Here is a 17,428-nt window from a genome sequence, read left to right on the forward strand (position 1 = left end):
GTTTTTATTATTTTAATTTTAACTTTTATTATAATTATAATTTTTTTATTTTATTTATTTAGTATATTTATATAAATGATATGTGTTTTTTTTGGAAATTTTATTTATTTAGTATTTTTATATAAATAATAAGTATATGTTTTCAAATAAAAATATGCCTTACTTTTAACATATATGCAAAATAAAACATATAAACTTGTAATATTAAATTATCTTTTATTTTTTATTTAGTTTATTTTTTAAAATTTTAGAGAAATTTAATTATTTAAAATTCTTATATAATATTAATAAAATTATATCAATTAATATCAATTTAAATAGTCAAAATTTGAACATGAATGCTTGACATATAAATCATGTAAATCTATCTATAAATTAGAAATAGAACTACAATTAAAAACTTCTTCTTCTTCCTCTTTTCTCCCATTTTTTACTCTTTCTTTTGTCTTAAAGTAGAGCTCTTGATGGTGGAATATACTTTCCACTAAAAAACATATGAAAACTATTCAGAAAGTACAAAACTACCTGCCAACAAAAGCTGGATCAGCCATTTATAAACTTGTCATTAACACAGGGTGCGATATGGCCCTGTATTGGGGTGTATCACGCCATATTGACTGATACAGGGCGTATCGGATCAATATTTTAATCCTTGTTACATACCTCAAACTCATGATCATAACAAATAGGCCTCATTTACCCAGTGATGAATGAATTAACATCTTAAGTTAAAACAAAGGGTAAATCTCTAAAACTACTCCTACTGTTTACGAAATTGACTAACTATACCATTACTGTTTATATATTGTCTTAAAATACCCTTAAGTTTTATGATAATTGACACAAAAAATGAAATATCAAATTTACCTTTCATTATTCATCAAAATTTCAAAATAAAACTAAACCATGAACAAATAAACCCAAAAACATATCGTGGGTGGTGACGATGTTTCTCTCGGCCAAAAGTGGACTCCCTGCTCATCTCGCAACAGGAATTCCTCCAACTGCTCCATCCCCCAATCACCAATTTTGTACTCAGATTACAAAGCATGAACAAATCCCTCATCTCTCTCTCCTTCTTTCTTCATTTTTTCGGAAAAGGTGGTTGAGACGGGAAAGAACTCAAACCTCCCAACGGGGCAATAGGCACGGAAACTGAAGTGGGTAACTACCGCCTTTGTTGCCCGCGTCGCGCATGTTAGATCAGATCCACCACTCAGTTTGAACCTGAAGTCACTACTGGTTTTTTTCTTTCTCTGTTTAGAACGTGAGAAATACTAATTTACTCCTGGGTGTATTGTTCTTTTCCCATTTCTGTTTCGGGCAAAACAATATAACATGACAGACATAACTTTTGCTGTTCGGAAGTTGCAGTGGTCACCGTTGCCAGTGACGACGACGATACCAAAATCACCGCAAGGCTGCAAATTTCAATAGTGGAGGTAAAGAATAAGGATATTTTAGAAAATTTAAAATAATTATTACTCATGTGGACGAAGTGTGACACAATTAATGGGAAGGAAGATTTTAGACAATTATTTTAAGAAAATATCTAAACAGTAGGCATAGTTTAAGAGATTTATCCTTTAATTCTTATTATTTTTTTGTTAGTTTCCTTGGTAATTAAAAAGATATAGAAGATGGTTCCTTCGTTGCAATGTTTAGAATATGTCAATATTATATGCCCTTTTCATTTTTGTTGGCTTGGTTGTTGGGTGGCTTAGCATTTATAAACAACAAAGACTGTTTTGGAGAGGATTAAGGCTGCATTTGACAGTCCTGATAAAAATTTAGTATTTATAGGGACATTTTAACTAAAAAAAAGGAGATTAATAAAGAATGCCAATATGTCAAAGGTGCTCAGGCCCATCACCACTTGCTCCTCACCTCACCAGGAACTTGTTTCCTTGTTGTGAATGTGACCATGGAAAGTGATATATGAGAAGGAATGTTGTGAACCGTAGGTAATGAAGCCATTTCCATCAACGTTGTAGGTGATGTGCATGCCTCCTATTAGAGGGTACACGCTCCTATGGTTTCACTCATGGTTTTTAAAACCGAATCGGTCAGGGGTTCGATTATTGGGTCAAACAGTTCGATTGTTTGAACTGAACGATCGGCCCGTTTTAACAAGATAAATAAAAAAAAAAAATGAAAATCAGTCAAAATCGTTCCAACAACTCAAATGGTTAACCGCCCGAATCAGCAGCAAAATCAACAGTTTTTATGGAAAATCCGGTTTTGGGGAAACCTGGAACCGGTCACCTGACTGGTACCGTCCGGTCCGATCGGGTTTTGAAAACCATGGTTTCACTGGTGATATATGTGGAACAATACTCGCATTCACTCAGGAGAGATGTGTTCTTCTCGTGACAGTCGTTGAAAAAGCAAATGAGACAGGTAAAACATTTACACGAAACGGGAGGACATTGGAAATATCTCCTGATAGATAGAGAGAGAGAATCCATTAACGATATCTGCAAATGAGGCGGTACTCTGCGGATTTAATTAGTCCGTATGTGTACAGAGGTGATGTCATGTTTCATGGTTGGTTCAATACCCCGAGTTGCTTTTAGTTCCTTCCTTAATTCTATTTGCTGTTTGTGACCGCCCAATCGAACATGGATATATACGTCAGCGACAATCGCAGCAGATGTGGTCATGTGAGCTTCTCTCTCTCTCATTGGATTATGGGTTAAAAAGTCGAGATGTAATTGAATCGTATGCATCCGACTGTTTTATTTTCCCATAAAAACTCCGGACCCAAATCTGTGTATCAGGGTCGCTTTTTGTCTGTCTAATAAGTGAAACCTTGATAGTTTCAACCCAACAACAACAAAAAAAGTGAAACTCGTCAATTTTGCCAGAGGTTTGGGACAGTTGAGCTCCTTGATTGCCGTCTCTTTGATGCAAACTGTGGTGGTTGCGCCTTGGATCGCCACGTGAAGTTGCACTTATCTTTTCTTTTCTGTGACTGAGTCTATAAATAACTCTGATTCATTGATTTTTTCAATAGCAGATTGCACAACACAAGCAGAGAGATGGTGATCACTGGATTAGGGTACGAGATTCTGGTAGCCATTGTTTTGCTGCTGTTGTCTCTCAGTCTCAGATGGTTGCTCAAACAAAAGAACAAGAGCGTCATACTGAACTGGCCATTGCTAGGCTCTTCTCCTGTGCTCCTTCGCAACATCCTCAATCTGCACGACTGGTTCACCCATGTCTTCATCTCCCTCGGCACCTATAGCTTCTACCTCAAGGGCCCCATCTTTTCAAAGCTTGATCAGTTCGTCACCTGCGATCCCCAGAATTTCGAGCACATACTGAAAACAAATCCTTCCAACTACCCCAAAGGGGAGGACTTCACAGAGGCGTTTGATATTCTTGGTGATGGCATTTTCAACGCGGAGGGCGACTCCTGGCATGCGCAGCGGAAGACCGCACACTGGGTTTTCAGATCGATCGACTTCCGGAGCTTCGTCAGTAGCACCGTCCAGAAAAAGGTCGAACAGAAGCTCCTCCCCATGCTAGCTCGTGTGGCCAGGGAAGGGACTACCGTCGATTTCCAAGATGTTTGTATGAGGTTCACCTTCGACAGTATTAATATCACCATCGCCGGAAGAGATTTAGGTTGCCTCTCTGAAGAGCTTCCCATCAACGAAGTTGCCCAAGCGGTTGACGATGCACAAGCAGCTATACTTTTCAGGCTTTTTACGCCGACGTTTCTGTGGAAGCTGCTCCGTCTGCTGAGGCTTGGGCCGGAGAAGAAGTTGGCCAGAGCATGGCAGTTGGCAGATGCGTCCATATTGGATATCATCTTACACAAGAAAGAACAATTGCTTAAAGGAATAGACACCGAAGAAAACTCTCTTTTGTCCAACTTCATCAGATCTCTGGGGGAGAAGAACGACTGGTCGGAGCCGAGGGTGAAGTTCCTCAGGGACACGGTGCTCAACTTTTTCATGGCGGGACGAAACACTACGGCCTCAGGCATTATCTGGTTCATCTGGCTGGTTTCCAGAAACCCTCGTGTGGAAGAAAAGATCCTGCAAGAGTTAAGGCTGGTGGTGTCTGATAAGCTGAAGGAAGGCGGAGTTGAATACAAGAAGCCATGGGTGTTCGACTCAGAAGATTTACGAGAGTTGGTGTATTTGCATGCAGCATTATGTGAGTCTCTGCGGTTGTGTCCACCGAACCCAGTGAACGTGAAGGGTGTCGTGAAGGAAGAAGTGCTCCCAGATGGTAGCATCGTCAAGCCAGGGATGCAGGTAATACTGTCCATGTATGCGGTCGGGAGGATGCCGTCGCTCTGGGGGGACGACTGCCTGGAATTCAGGCCGGAGAGATGGATCCGTCCGGATGGGACGCTGGACAAGGACAAGATTTCCAAGCTATTATTCGCCTTCAGCATTGGACAGAGGTCTTGCTTAGGCAAAAACATGGCTCTCACCAATATGAAGCTGGCTGCTTCAGCTGTGCTCTTCAACTTCCAGATTCAAGTGGTCGAGGATCATCCTATTTCCTACAAACCGGCCATCATGCTTGAGGTGAAGGATGGGTTGATGATCAAAGTGAAAGAAAGGGCGAGTTGGTTCTAATGAATTGATAATCAGAAATTAATTAGCTATAGCGCTCTTTACTATGTCCTTTTTGTTTTATCATAAAATTCAAATAAGTAGTGTTTCGTCGTATTGATCAGATGCATATATGTACATGAATGCTCAACATGCATAATGTGCAAATATAGCTAGCGCAGCTGAGCGGCATGGGTCCGTCTGTTACTTTCTTGCTCTAATTCTTCTATGTATCTATTTCTAGCTACTTTGGTCGAACTTACTTTGCTTTCTCAAACTGGATTTTCGTAGCCATTGAATGACTTCATGGGTAAATTGAGTGGAAAAGGGCTAATTATTAGGTAAGGGTGGGTGGTCTCCTTCCTAAATAAATGGATGGATGGGGCACATTTTTGTGTCCAGAGTCTCCAGACAATGAAATTGTACTTGGAGGGATGGCAGTGGGACAGACAGGTTTGCATGGGGAGAGTTTTGTAAATTTTAGATCCTATAAAACTCTCTAGACCTCTCAAGTTGGACTTTCAAATTCCAAACCCTCTCTCCTACATGATCTGCCCCTACCCTCCTTGCATTTGAGGGTGGGGCAGGTAGGGTAGACCGGTTGGACCCAGAATTTTCCTGTTATATATAAACTAAACTAGCAAAAGCAAACATCCAAATTTCAAATTATTTGATTAAAGTATGTAAAAAAATATATAACTTAATAATTATCAATTATCCTTTGCATAATTAAAATCAACATCTAATACATACTTTCACATGTCTTTCAACAATACCAAGGATGGGTTTTGCTTAATAGTATACACCTAACTACCTGTACCTGGCTTGTAAAATCACCAAAACTCGTCCCCACCCCAAAATTCATTTTTCAAACAAAAAACAAACCCTCCCCGTTGGGGCAGGTACCTTCTTGGTAGGGTAGAAATTGACATCCTAATATTGTGAGAGCAACTCATTTAGTCATTTATCAATCACTGCTATTTCAAGCTTGACAGGTTACACTATAAGGCAACTAATAATTACAATACCCAAGGCTCTATTTGTAAGATGAGATGGGCTTCCCACAAAGCATGCCCCATGGGCTCCCCCTGCACAACTACCATCCCTCCCATGAATTCTGAATATCTCCCCATGACAAGCATGAGAGCTGTTCCCAATGCACAAGGGTATGGGCTATGGAGCACCTATGGGGTGTGCTCTATGGGGAGCCCATCCGACCTCTTTATTTGTTTGTAGTGCAAATTTGAACCTTATACAAAATTTGTATTTGGTTCAGTTTTACAATCATTAAAGGGGTGCTCTATAACGTAAATGAGAAATTGGTGGGCAAATTGGTACACACTAGACCGATATCCTATAGTTGTTCTGAATTATGGACAAAATGTGTGAATTGAAATTGTCTACACCCAAGGGTTGTTTTGCAAATATGACCTATGATTCCATGCATCTCATACACAACTTGTGAAATAATTTATACAGCTAATCATGAATGAAAAAATTCTTATATTTTATTGATACAAATAATAATGGATCCATAAAACAACAATACATAATTACTAATATATATTTGTAATATATGTCCAATCTACATACACACACACACACATATACATACATATATATATATAAGATCGATCTTTTTATATAACCTAAATGAAATCTTATAATATTTTCCTTTTCATGTTTTCATGTTTTTAACCATTACCATTACAAATTTAATTAATTACAATGATTGCCATTATAAAACAAAAATAACAATCATAAATTGCCATGTCTCATTTTATTCTTTCGTATTTGATACTAGACGTGCAATTATTTATAATGATGCCATTACTAACTATTTACAGTGATGCCACTAAACTTCTACCTTTTTCATATTTGTTAAAAATTTTCTTTATCTCTCATTTTATTTACAAATCGGGCCATGTTGGGTCGTGTCGTGCTTCCCTCCCCTAGGATACTCTATTTATCTCATTTATTTTATAAATTTATTTATTTATTAAATTAAGTTAACTAATTTAACTATTTATAATTATTCCACTATAGAAAACAAAATGCAATGACAAAAGTCACCTCTCCATCTTTCACTCTATTGCCCAATGGTTGTGATTATTTATTTATTTATTATTTTACTTTATTAAATTAAATATATTATTGTCCATAAATTTTTATTTATTGTGAATAGATCTTTTTCCAATGAATAAAACATAATGGACTGAATTAATCTGTAATTTAAAACATACAGATCTGAACCAATATATTCAACTCTTGTAATCACCTTCGATTGACCAACTTAATTAAATAAAAGAAATCAGTTTTATATACCTCCAGAGGCCATAACCACTGTAGTTGTTGTCCTCGTAATTCGATGTGTATTCGATTCAGCCTTTACCTTCCAAACAAAGTCCAGCTGCCTGCACGTTGTCTTCTTATTCAAACCAATGTAGCCATATTCAACAGTAGTCTCTCACCAATACGATGATCAGTGTTGCGAGGACGGAACTATTCCTTTGAGCCAGAAAAACAATCTCTCTTTGTGTTCTATCTATCTCAGTCAATTAGTGCTGATAAGAAGCACTCTATTGGAGCTTGAAAATGAGATCGGTAGTAAGAGATTTCATACCATATGCCCAGGGAAGAGGGGTCCTCTCTTTTAGTCTTACTAAGCAGCCTTTCTATCAAAGAGCTTTCCTAATTAAGGAGATTTTAATTCCCTTAATTTTCTCCAATTAACAACCCCCATTATTTCCAAATTAATGGAACATTTCAAATTTGAATTGGATTTTCAAATCCCATAATTAAGGGGTTGTATTAGGAAGATGTTCAAGTCCTAACACCCACATAATGAGCTCTAAATTGGGTGTTTGGATTTGGACCAATCAATCTGGATCGTGGCCACTATGACGGGCAACAATCCGGGTCCTACCCTATTGGGTATTTTCTAACAATCTCACACTTGGCCCGAATGGTGGCCACAAAAATATATTAGCTTGATCAAGGCTAATAATGTGTAAATGTACACATTGAACCAAACCACTTAGGTAATTGCTAGCATAATGCAAATCATGGCAATTCCCTCTGAATATTAAAGTTTCCTTCCATGTATTATATCATTATGCATCACAACCCTCAGTGTATGGGCCCTGATGTGTTTTGATCATTACAAATATGTGCACATTTGTTGACAAAGGAAGCATCGGCACGTGTCGTCAAATTAAACCGTTTTCATCCAATGAGCTGATAGTACCCATGTTTTTCACATTTTTGTTTTTTGTTCCTCCAAGAAATTGCTCCTCCAGCAAGTAGAAATATATACCCTGATGTGGACTTTCTAGTATCTGGGCAACCAGCATTATCCGAATCGGTGTACCCACACAGATTCAGTTTGTCCCCTCTTTTGTACATGAGAACATATTGTTTAGTTCTTTGCAGATATCTGAGCACTTTCTTCGCAGCTTTCCAATGTTCCCTACCTGGATTACTTTGAAACCTACCCAGTACTCCCACTACAAATGCAATGTCAGGTCTTGTGCAAAACCTGTGCATACATCAAGCTACCAACTACTGATGCATAAGGAACATTATTCATGTCCTCTTTCTCATATTCAATTTGATGACAACTTTCACTGCTAAGTTTATCTCCTTTATGAGTGGGAACTATACTTGATGCACAATTTTCCATTCCAAAACTTTATAAGACCCTTTGGATATAGGCCCTTTGGGATAACCCCAGAACTTTACGGGCTCTATCTCTTTGGATCTCAATTCCTAGAACATAGGAGGCTTCTTCCATGTCCATGTCGAATTTCTGCTTTAGAAACTCTTTGGTTTGGTATAACAGGCCCATATCTCTACTAGCTAACAAGATATCATTAACATACAACACTAGCATGATGAAACTACTCCCACTAACCTTGAGGTATACACATTGATCCACAACATTTTCCTTATATCCAAAGGATGTGATAACACTATGAAATTTGTAGTACCATGGGCGGGAGGCCTGTTTCAACCCATAGATGGCCTTTTTCAATTTGCAAACCATATGTTCCCTACCTTCAACTGCAAACCCTTTGGGTTGCTCCATGTATATTTCCTTTTCTAGATCACCATTTAGAAAGGTTGTTTTCACATCCATCTGTTGTAGTTCTATATCATAATGAGCTATCAAAACTATGATTATTCTGAATGAATCTTTCTTAGAAACAAGAGAGAATGTTTCATTGTAGTCAACTCCCTTTTATGTATTGTACCCTTTGGCCACGAGTCTAGTTTTTTACCTTTCAACTTCACTAGTAGGTGTACTTTTAGTTTTAAATATCCATTTGTATGGAATTGTCCGAGCACCTACTGGTAGTGGTACTAAGTCCCAGACACCATTAGTAACCATAGAGCCTATTTCACTCTTCATGGCCTCAAGCCAGAATGCGGAGTTACGACTGCCCATGGCTTCTTTGAATGTTAATGGGTCCATAAAAGGACCCATATCAAACTCAGTCTCCTGAAAGTATACATAGTCAGAAGATGTGGTGCTTCTTCTTATTCTAGTTGATCTCTTAAGAAGTGTGGGTACTTTTGTGCTCTCCACAGGAGGCAGTATTTGCTCCGTAGGTTTCACTAGATGAGCAACAATCACATCTACCTCAGTGGTCTATTCTACCGATGGTTGTTCTTCTTGTACTATAGTAGAATTTGTAGGTAGAACAACATTGAGATGTCTATCAACATTTTGGACTTCCTTTAACTCAATGTTTCTAGTATGTTCATTCCCACTGTCTAAGAGATTCTCTATGAATTTTGCATTTGTTGCCTCTACAATTCTTGTTGAATTATTCGAACAATAGAACTTGAAACCTTTGGATCTTTCAGCATACCCAACAAAATGTCCTGATGGTCCTAGGGTCCAGCTTTCCTAATTGTGGGTTGTATACCCTTACTTCAGCTCTGCAACCCCAAACATGTACGTGATTTAAACTAGGCTTCTTTCCAACCCATAACTCGAATGGAGCTTTTGGTACTGATTTGGTCTGTACCCTGTTCAATATGTACACTGCGGTTTTCAGAGCTTCTCCCCATAAGCTTATGGGCAAGACGGAGTCACTCATCATGCTCCTTACCATGTCCATATGAGTTCTATTTCTCCTTTCATCTACACCATTCTGATCCGGTGATCTAGGCATGGTGTATTGCACGACTATACCTTGTTCTCTTAAGAATAATGAAAAGGGTCTTGGACTTTTTCCCAAGTCAGTATGTCTCCAATAATACTCTCCTCCTCTATCAGACTATACTATTTTTATTACGTCCCCGGTCTGTTTTTCTACTTCTAACTTGAAAATCTTGAAAGCCTGCAAGGCTTCAGACTTCTCATGAAGAAGATAAACATACATATACCTTGAGTAGTCATCAATAAATGTTATGAAGTACCTTTGACCACTCAGGCTGGGATGTGTGAATCAAAGTTCATCTTGCTTCACTCCTTGTGGCTTTGTTTCCCTTCTTATTGATTTGTTTTCCTTTGATACAATCAATACATGTAAGGAAATTCTCAAGGCTCATGCGTTACAGAATTTCATCATTCATGAGCCTCTTATGGCGATCAACTGAAATGTGACCTAACCTTCTATGCCACAAGAATAAGGAGTTCTCTACATTTGAACTCCTTTTTGTTCCAACTGTATAGGACATCAATCTGTCCAAATCCAATGAACAGTCCAATTTGTATAAATTATCAATCATATTACCAAAACCAACTAATCTAGATGAATAAAATATTTCTAACTTTGAATCAAAGAAATTAAGTTTATAACCATCAAGTACTAGTTTAGAAACGAAAATTAAATTCCTAGAGAATCCAGGGACACAAACCACATTATTCAAAACTAATTTGTAACTAGTACTCAAAATTATCTCAAAATCTCCTATGGTCTCCACATCTACTTTATTTCTGTCTCCCAAGAAGATGAACTGTTCATTCGGTTTTGACTTTCTTGTCCTTTGTAGCCCCTCCATGGTGTTAACAATATGAATTGTTGCACCCGAATCAATCCACCATGAATCAAAATAGGACTTAACAAAATTAGATTCACAAACCAAGGAAATATTAGTACCTGACTCTTTCCCCTTCAGACCCTTCTTCTTTTCCAACCAGTTTTTGAACCTTGTGCAGTCACTTGTCACTTCTGAAATGACCCTTCTTTTTATAGAAGAAGCAAGTAGGCTCGCCATTTGGTTTTCCTTTAGTATTTTTATTCCCCTTGTTCTTCTATGCAGGGCCTTTCCTCTTCTTCTCACCTTTCATGACAAGATTAGCAGTTTCCAACCTCTCTTGTCTAAGCCTTTCATCCTCTTGTACACACATAGTCAGGAGCCTATTAAAGCTGCAGGGTTCCTTGAGTATTGTATGACACCTTGAATGGTCCATACTCAGGTAGCAAGGAGGTAAGGATGAGGGTGACCAAGAAGGGGTCGGTGACAGTCACATCAAGACTATTGAGTTTGTCACTTATGTCCTTCATTTCTAGAATGTGGTCTCTAACAGATTTCGAATTAGCTAATCTCATGTTAGCTAGTTTATTCAATAGTGTCTGTGAAACCACTTTCTCTGAGGCAACAAAATGTTCTTCAATGGCTACAAGATATTCAGCCACAGTATCTTTCTCCGGAATAGCACCTCTTATCCTTTGGTTTATGCGGGATTTAATGATGGATTTGGAAATTCGGTTGGATTTTTCCCAACTATCTAAGTGCTCTTTTTCCCATATGGCTAAATCTAGGTCTTTGCATCCCAGAATTATATGAAGCATTTCGCTCCATTCTCCGTAATTATCTCCGTCCAACATGGGAATTGAGTAATGTTGAAGGTATCGAGATTCGCTACAAATTTAAATCAAATTTATAGAATTAGGATTTCACCACATAAGCAATTGAGTTTTACCTTTGGGCATTCGACCCAATTGGCGGTTTAAGTGAGTGTGTATCATTTGAGATTGCTATCCCACACCTTTGGGCATTAGGGATTTAGGTATCTTCAAATGATTCACATTCATGACGTTAAATCTTAATTGCTCACCTTTGGGCCTAAGCAGTTCTGGTTTAACACAACAAACAAATTCCAGCATCCTAGAAGTACCAATGGGTTGCTTTGGCTAGGCCCATTTAACAAACAAATTCTCTAAGACACAACTAATTCAAATCCAGTTTGTTGATGTGGTCAATATTTACAAAATATCAATTGTAGTGGTCCTAAATGAATTCTTTGAATAATTCATTCGGTTTTGTTTAGAACCGGACCACTATGCAGTTTGCAATAATAAGGCTACATTCAAACGGGTTGGTTTGACCCAAATCGGCTTAGGTCATTGACCTCATCAACAAGTTGGCAGTTGTTAGTTATGCAAGAAAAAACTGATAATGGGCCTGAAACCCACTATGCATAGCATAAAAAAAAAACACAATTATCAGCCCAACAAATTACAACTTTGGTCTTTCCAGGTCTACCATTTTGATGACATGGTAATCCTAAAATTTCTGCAAGTTATAGCATTGATTAACAGTATATGGGGTTCAATAAATTATTCATTTTCCAAATTAAATAAGGAAAACTGAGCATGTGGTGTGATATATCAGCCCACAAGGTGATCCACTATGGATTACTATGGAGTAAAACATTTCCTATCCATAGCTCCTCTATTGCTCATTAGTCACCCATTTACTGGATAGGTTGTGACTTTTAAACACATGGTTCTGTGACAACCTGCAATCGGGTTGTGACCATTACTGGTCAGCAAACAACATTGTAACACAATCACAATTTTATCATTATCATGCCATCAAACACTCTCCAAAAAAAAGAAAACAACACACAAACACATACAGCTAGATAATCTATAACTACTACAGAAGTCCTCTATGTTAATGGTGGGTTTAACCGCTACTGGCAACATGGCTTGTTACATCAATAGTGCCATCCAAATCAGCATTGAAAATGACTGAATTGAACAATAAGAAACTAACAGAAATAAAACAAGGATTAGATAGTCCTCATAGATCTAATAAAATGGGTAGAAATACAACCCAAAATTCAAGCCATGTTGGAGATAGTCGGTATTACCACAACCCATTAACATAGGTATACAATTAAATGAATAGATAAAACAATGGCAGCCATGGAATTCAACTCATGGGGTTCAACCATTACAGAGTTATGGTTCTGGAGAACCTGGCTCTGATACCACTATTAGTCGGTCAAGGTGTTTCCGATTTGAATGTCAGTCCCCATTATGGGTGAAGAAAGCATAATGGACTGATTTAATCTGTAATTTAAAACATACAGATCTGAACCAATATATTCAACTCTTGTAATCACCTTCAATTGACCAACTTAATTAAACAAAAGAAATCAGTTTAGTATATACCTCCAGAGGCCATAACCACTGTAGTTGTTGTCCTCATAATTCGATGTGTATTCGATTCAGCCTTTACCCTCCAAACAAAGTCCAGCTGCCTGCACGTTGTCTTCTTATTCAAACCAATGTAGCCATATTCAACAGTAGTCTCTCACCAATACGATGATCAGTGTTGCGAGGACGGAACTATTCCTTTGAGCCAGAAAAATAATCTCTCTTTCTGTTCTATCTATCTCAGTCAATCAGTGCTGATAAGAAACACACTAATGGAGCTTGAAAATGAGATCAGTAGTAAGAGATTTCATACCATATGCCCAGGGAAGAGGGGTCCTCTCTTTTTGTCTTACTAGGCAGCCTTCCTATCAAAGAGCTTTCCTAATTAAGGAGATTTTAATTCCCTTAATTTTCTCCAATTAACAACCCCCATTATTTCCAAATTAATGGAGCATTTCAAATTTGAATTGGATTTTCAAATCCAATAATTAAGGGGCTGCATTAGGAAAATGTTCAAGTCCTAACACCCACATAATGAGCTCTAATTTGGGTGTTTGGATTTGGACCAATCAATCTGGATCGTGGCCACTATGACGGGCCAAAATCCGGATCCTAGGGTATTTTCTAACACCCTCCTCTCCGATCCTTTCTTGTTTTCTCACGATAGGAACAACGTCGACAACTACTGCGATTTCTAGAATATCATTTTTTTTGTTGGGGTTTTTCTTTTCTTCCTCCATTTTTTTCTTCTTTATTCCAGGTTTTGTCTCCTACATTGAAAGTTGTTGGGAAGAGTTATCGTGAATTTTATTGTGATGCCAGTTGATTGCTGAGTTTTTCAGATAAGCCTTTCCGGTATCATAGTCATACCCAAAAACATTTATGCTGTAAAACACCGGATAAATTTTGTTTTCATGCTGTTTTAGAAAGGAAAAGAAGCAAATGGGTGTATTCCTACTATACGGATTTGTTCTTAAAACAATGACAGTTGAAATGTTTTATTGGTTGTATGTTTTTTTTCAAAAAATGAAACAAAATTGTATTCTCAAATTTCTGATTAAAGAACATGTTTTCTATTTGGGGGCTTCATATCATGTCTTATAGATCATTTACATACCTACTATCAACACTCTCCAGCAAATCAAATGTTTTTTGAAATTTCAAAGCAGATTTTAGCATTAAATAAGTAGAGTTCCACCTAGTTTCAACATCTAGGCAAACAAGACCCCTACTCACTATCTTTTTTTTCTCCACACAATCCTTAAATCTTTGCAACCTTGTTGGTGAAGATCCTACATATTTTACTACATAACGAATCTTGAAAATAGAATCATCTACCTTTGACAACCCTTCTTTGACAATTAAGCTCAAAATATGTGCTCCACATCTCATGTGCAAGAACTCACTTTTTAAGACACTTTCATTCCAATTATTTTGTCTTTTTTCCAAATATTGAATCCCTACATCATTTGAACTTGCATTGTCCACCGTCACAGTGAACACTCTTTCACTGCAAAACGAATCTTGAAAATAGAACCATCTACCTTTGACAATTAAGCTCAAAATATGTGCATCACATCTCATGTGCAAGAACTTACTTTTTAAGACACTTCCCTTCCAATAATTATGTCTTTTCATCAAATATTGAATCCTTACATCATTTGAACTTGCATTGTCCACCGTTACAGTTAACACTCTTTCAATGGCCCAATTAAGTAAACACCTCTCAATGGCCTTGCCAATTATCTCTCCTGGATGACCAGAAATTAGACAAAAATTTAAAAGTTTTTGGTGCAATTTTCACTCGTCGTCAATGAAATGAGCTGTGAGACACATGTAACTAAGGTTTTGAGATGATGTCCATGTGTCTGTAGTGAGGCAAACCCTTGATGATAGTTTTTAAAAAAATTGTTATAACATTTTTTTCTCCTCCACATGAAGACTATAACAATCTCGTTATCATAGATTTTTCCAATGTTTTTTGTTATAATTTGTTTTTAAAATTGTGACATCAGCAACAATGCAAAAACACATCCTTAAATGGTGTTTTCTGTTTGGAAAAGAAAAAATAAATTACATTTTATTAAAAAAAGCAATACATATTATTGAAACAACCTAAACAATGGTCTTTTAAAACAAAAAACAAATTCTATGCTAATGAAATTATATAATTTATGGAATGTGATATTAAATAATTGGGTAAATTGTTGAAACCCCATCTTGACTTTCAGACCATTGTTGAAACCTCCCATGAAGTTTGATAATTACAATCACCTCCTTTGAACTTTGGACATAGTTGAAAGTAAACATTTTGGTGAAAAATAACCGCATGGGTATTTTTGGACATTTCGATGTCTATGTTTAAAATATTTTATTATAAAAGGGGTCTACTTGCAACTATGTCACAAAGTTGCAAAGGAGGTGATTGCAATTATCAAACTTCAGGGGAGATTTCAGCAATGGTCAGAAAGTTCGGGGGAGGCTTCAGTAATTTACCCTAAATAATTAGATGTAACATTGGGGTTGTTTAGTACTGTAGGCATTTATTTAATAAAATTTTGGGAAATTTCCCGATAAGTACCCTGTACTTTAGGTCAAGTGCCAATTTAGTACCCGAACTTTAAAACCCAAGAAACTAGTACCCGAACTTTCATTTTGCGACAATCTAGTACCCGGCATTAACTAGCCGTTAAGTGGCATGCAAAAAGACAAAAATGCCCTTCAAGTGTCATCTAATTTTCTTTATCAACCATCCAATAAAACCAGACTAGTAGTGTCGCCTATTCATCGTCTCGTCTCTCCTCACTCTTTCCTCCTCTCCGCCCCTCTAATTTGCTAGTCTAAGAATGTTGCCATGGCTACCGCTGTCCCAACCGTTGGAGCAGTTAATAGTGGACGGATGAGACTTCAAATGACAGATGAGAATACTTAACATACCTTTGTAATGTCTAGAAAATCATCCACTACCTGAAACAGCAAACCAGTGCACCTGGCATACCTTCTCACCCTCTCCACCTCGGCCATGCTTCCTCCATCCACGATCATTCCACAGACGGCCAAAGCATCAAGCAGCTTTGTCGCGTTTTAAAGTTCGGGTACTAAATTGGTACTTGACCTAAAGTATAGGGTACCTATCAGGAATTTTCTCTAAAATTTTTGTGCTATTTTTATATGGAAAAACGCGAAAGTGGTTAATAAACGTTTATTTGGTGTTGTTTGATAGTTAGGTGCCATTAGACGCTATTAGGTGCCATAGAAACTCAACAATAAATAAATAGTTGAGTATTGGTGAAATATTAAAAATAGTGTTTCTTCCAACAATTGGCTCTCACACAAACCGAAAAATGTCTATTTAATGAACAGTCTTAACCAATAATATTTTGGGTTAATTGCCTCCATGGCTATGAACTGGCATTGTTTTTCACATAAACAGTTATAGAATCAAACACCACGATTATTCTTTCAACCAGAATTTTATGAACAAGTCTTTTTATTTTTTTGTATCTCAGTTTTGGAAGGAAAAATAACCCATTTATAACCATAGCACATTTTATGTGTTGTTTTAAGAGAGTCCAAAACTCTCCAGCAACAATTCTTCTCACGAAGCATCTGCCTACACATTGGGAATATCTCCCATACATGTATGTTAAATTCATGATGAGACGTTCTTATTTGCAACTGGATTCCACTGCTCTCAGAATATATGCAAAGTTTTTGCATGCAAGGAATCCTGTTGTGTTTCAAGAACCCACTTGTTTTTCAAACCAAGTGATTCTATTTTGATTTTATAACTCACAACAAACAAACAAAAAATTCACATCGGAGAACACCCCCTTAACCGGCCATGTAAATGTTTAAAATTATGGTTGTAATCATATCAAATGCAATAACATTTGAATTTGATCCAACTAATGAAATCTTAAAATCTGAAATCCAACTGGATTTGGGAATCTTGGACCGGATTTGGATTTAATGCAACTCCTTATCATAATTTTAAAATAATTGTTATTAATTTATACATAATATATAATAATAAAATTATATATTTTTATATTTATATATAATTATATGAATTTTATATATTAAATTAATATGTATTATAAAATAACCAGACTTGGATTTCAATGGAATCAGATGGCATTAAACCTACATCCGATCCGATTAATTAATTAGATGCAAATCGTAAAACCCAAGTCCGAATTATGTAGATAGATCTTCTAATCCAAGATAATCAAATCAAATGTGATTAGGTATGGGATTTTTTGGAGCCTATTGACAGCCTTATTGATAATCTCACAAGTTTTGGATAGAGAAAAGAAATGCTTAAGAAACTAGTTGAGGACAAACCAAAAAGGTATATTTGGTTTGAGAGAGAGAGAAATAAAAAATGAGGGATATTAGTTCTTTAAAAAAGTTTATGAAATTTCTAATAACATTTCTTAACTTTCTATT

The 17,428-nt window shown here is 36.8% G+C and overlaps 1 protein-coding gene and 1 pseudogene across 2 annotated transcripts; one reads left to right on the forward strand and one right to left on the reverse strand.

Annotated features, from left to right (window-relative positions):
* The first annotated feature begins 2,663 nt into the window (after positions 1–2,663).
* LOC104606137 (cytochrome P450 86B1 pseudogene) lies at positions 2,664–4,868 on the forward strand (annotated as a pseudogene). The gene is made up of 2 exons (XR_016085179.1): positions 2,664–2,869; positions 3,020–4,868. The product of XR_016085179.1 is annotated as a cytochrome P450 86B1 pseudogene (transcript).
* Positions 4,869–10,948: 6,080 nt separating this feature from the next.
* On the reverse strand, positions 10,949–11,380 carry LOC148800786 (uncharacterized). Its single transcript, XM_088903843.1, has one exon. It carries the CDS (start codon positions 11,378–11,380, stop codon positions 10,949–10,951), a length of 432 nt encoding a protein of 143 aa, XP_088759969.1.
* Positions 11,381–17,428: the final 6,048 nt, after the last annotated feature.

Source organism: Nelumbo nucifera, chromosome 4 (assembly GCF_055504915.1).
Source record: "Nelumbo nucifera cultivar China Antique chromosome 4, China Antique-T2T, whole genome shotgun sequence".
Lineage (NCBI taxonomy): Eukaryota > Viridiplantae > Streptophyta > Magnoliopsida > Proteales > Nelumbonaceae > Nelumbo > Nelumbo nucifera.

Coding starts and splice junctions, on each gene's coding strand:
- LOC148800786 (XM_088903843.1), bottom strand. CDS start 11,380: ATGCTTCATATAATTCTGGGATGCAAAGACCTAGATTTAGCCATATGG.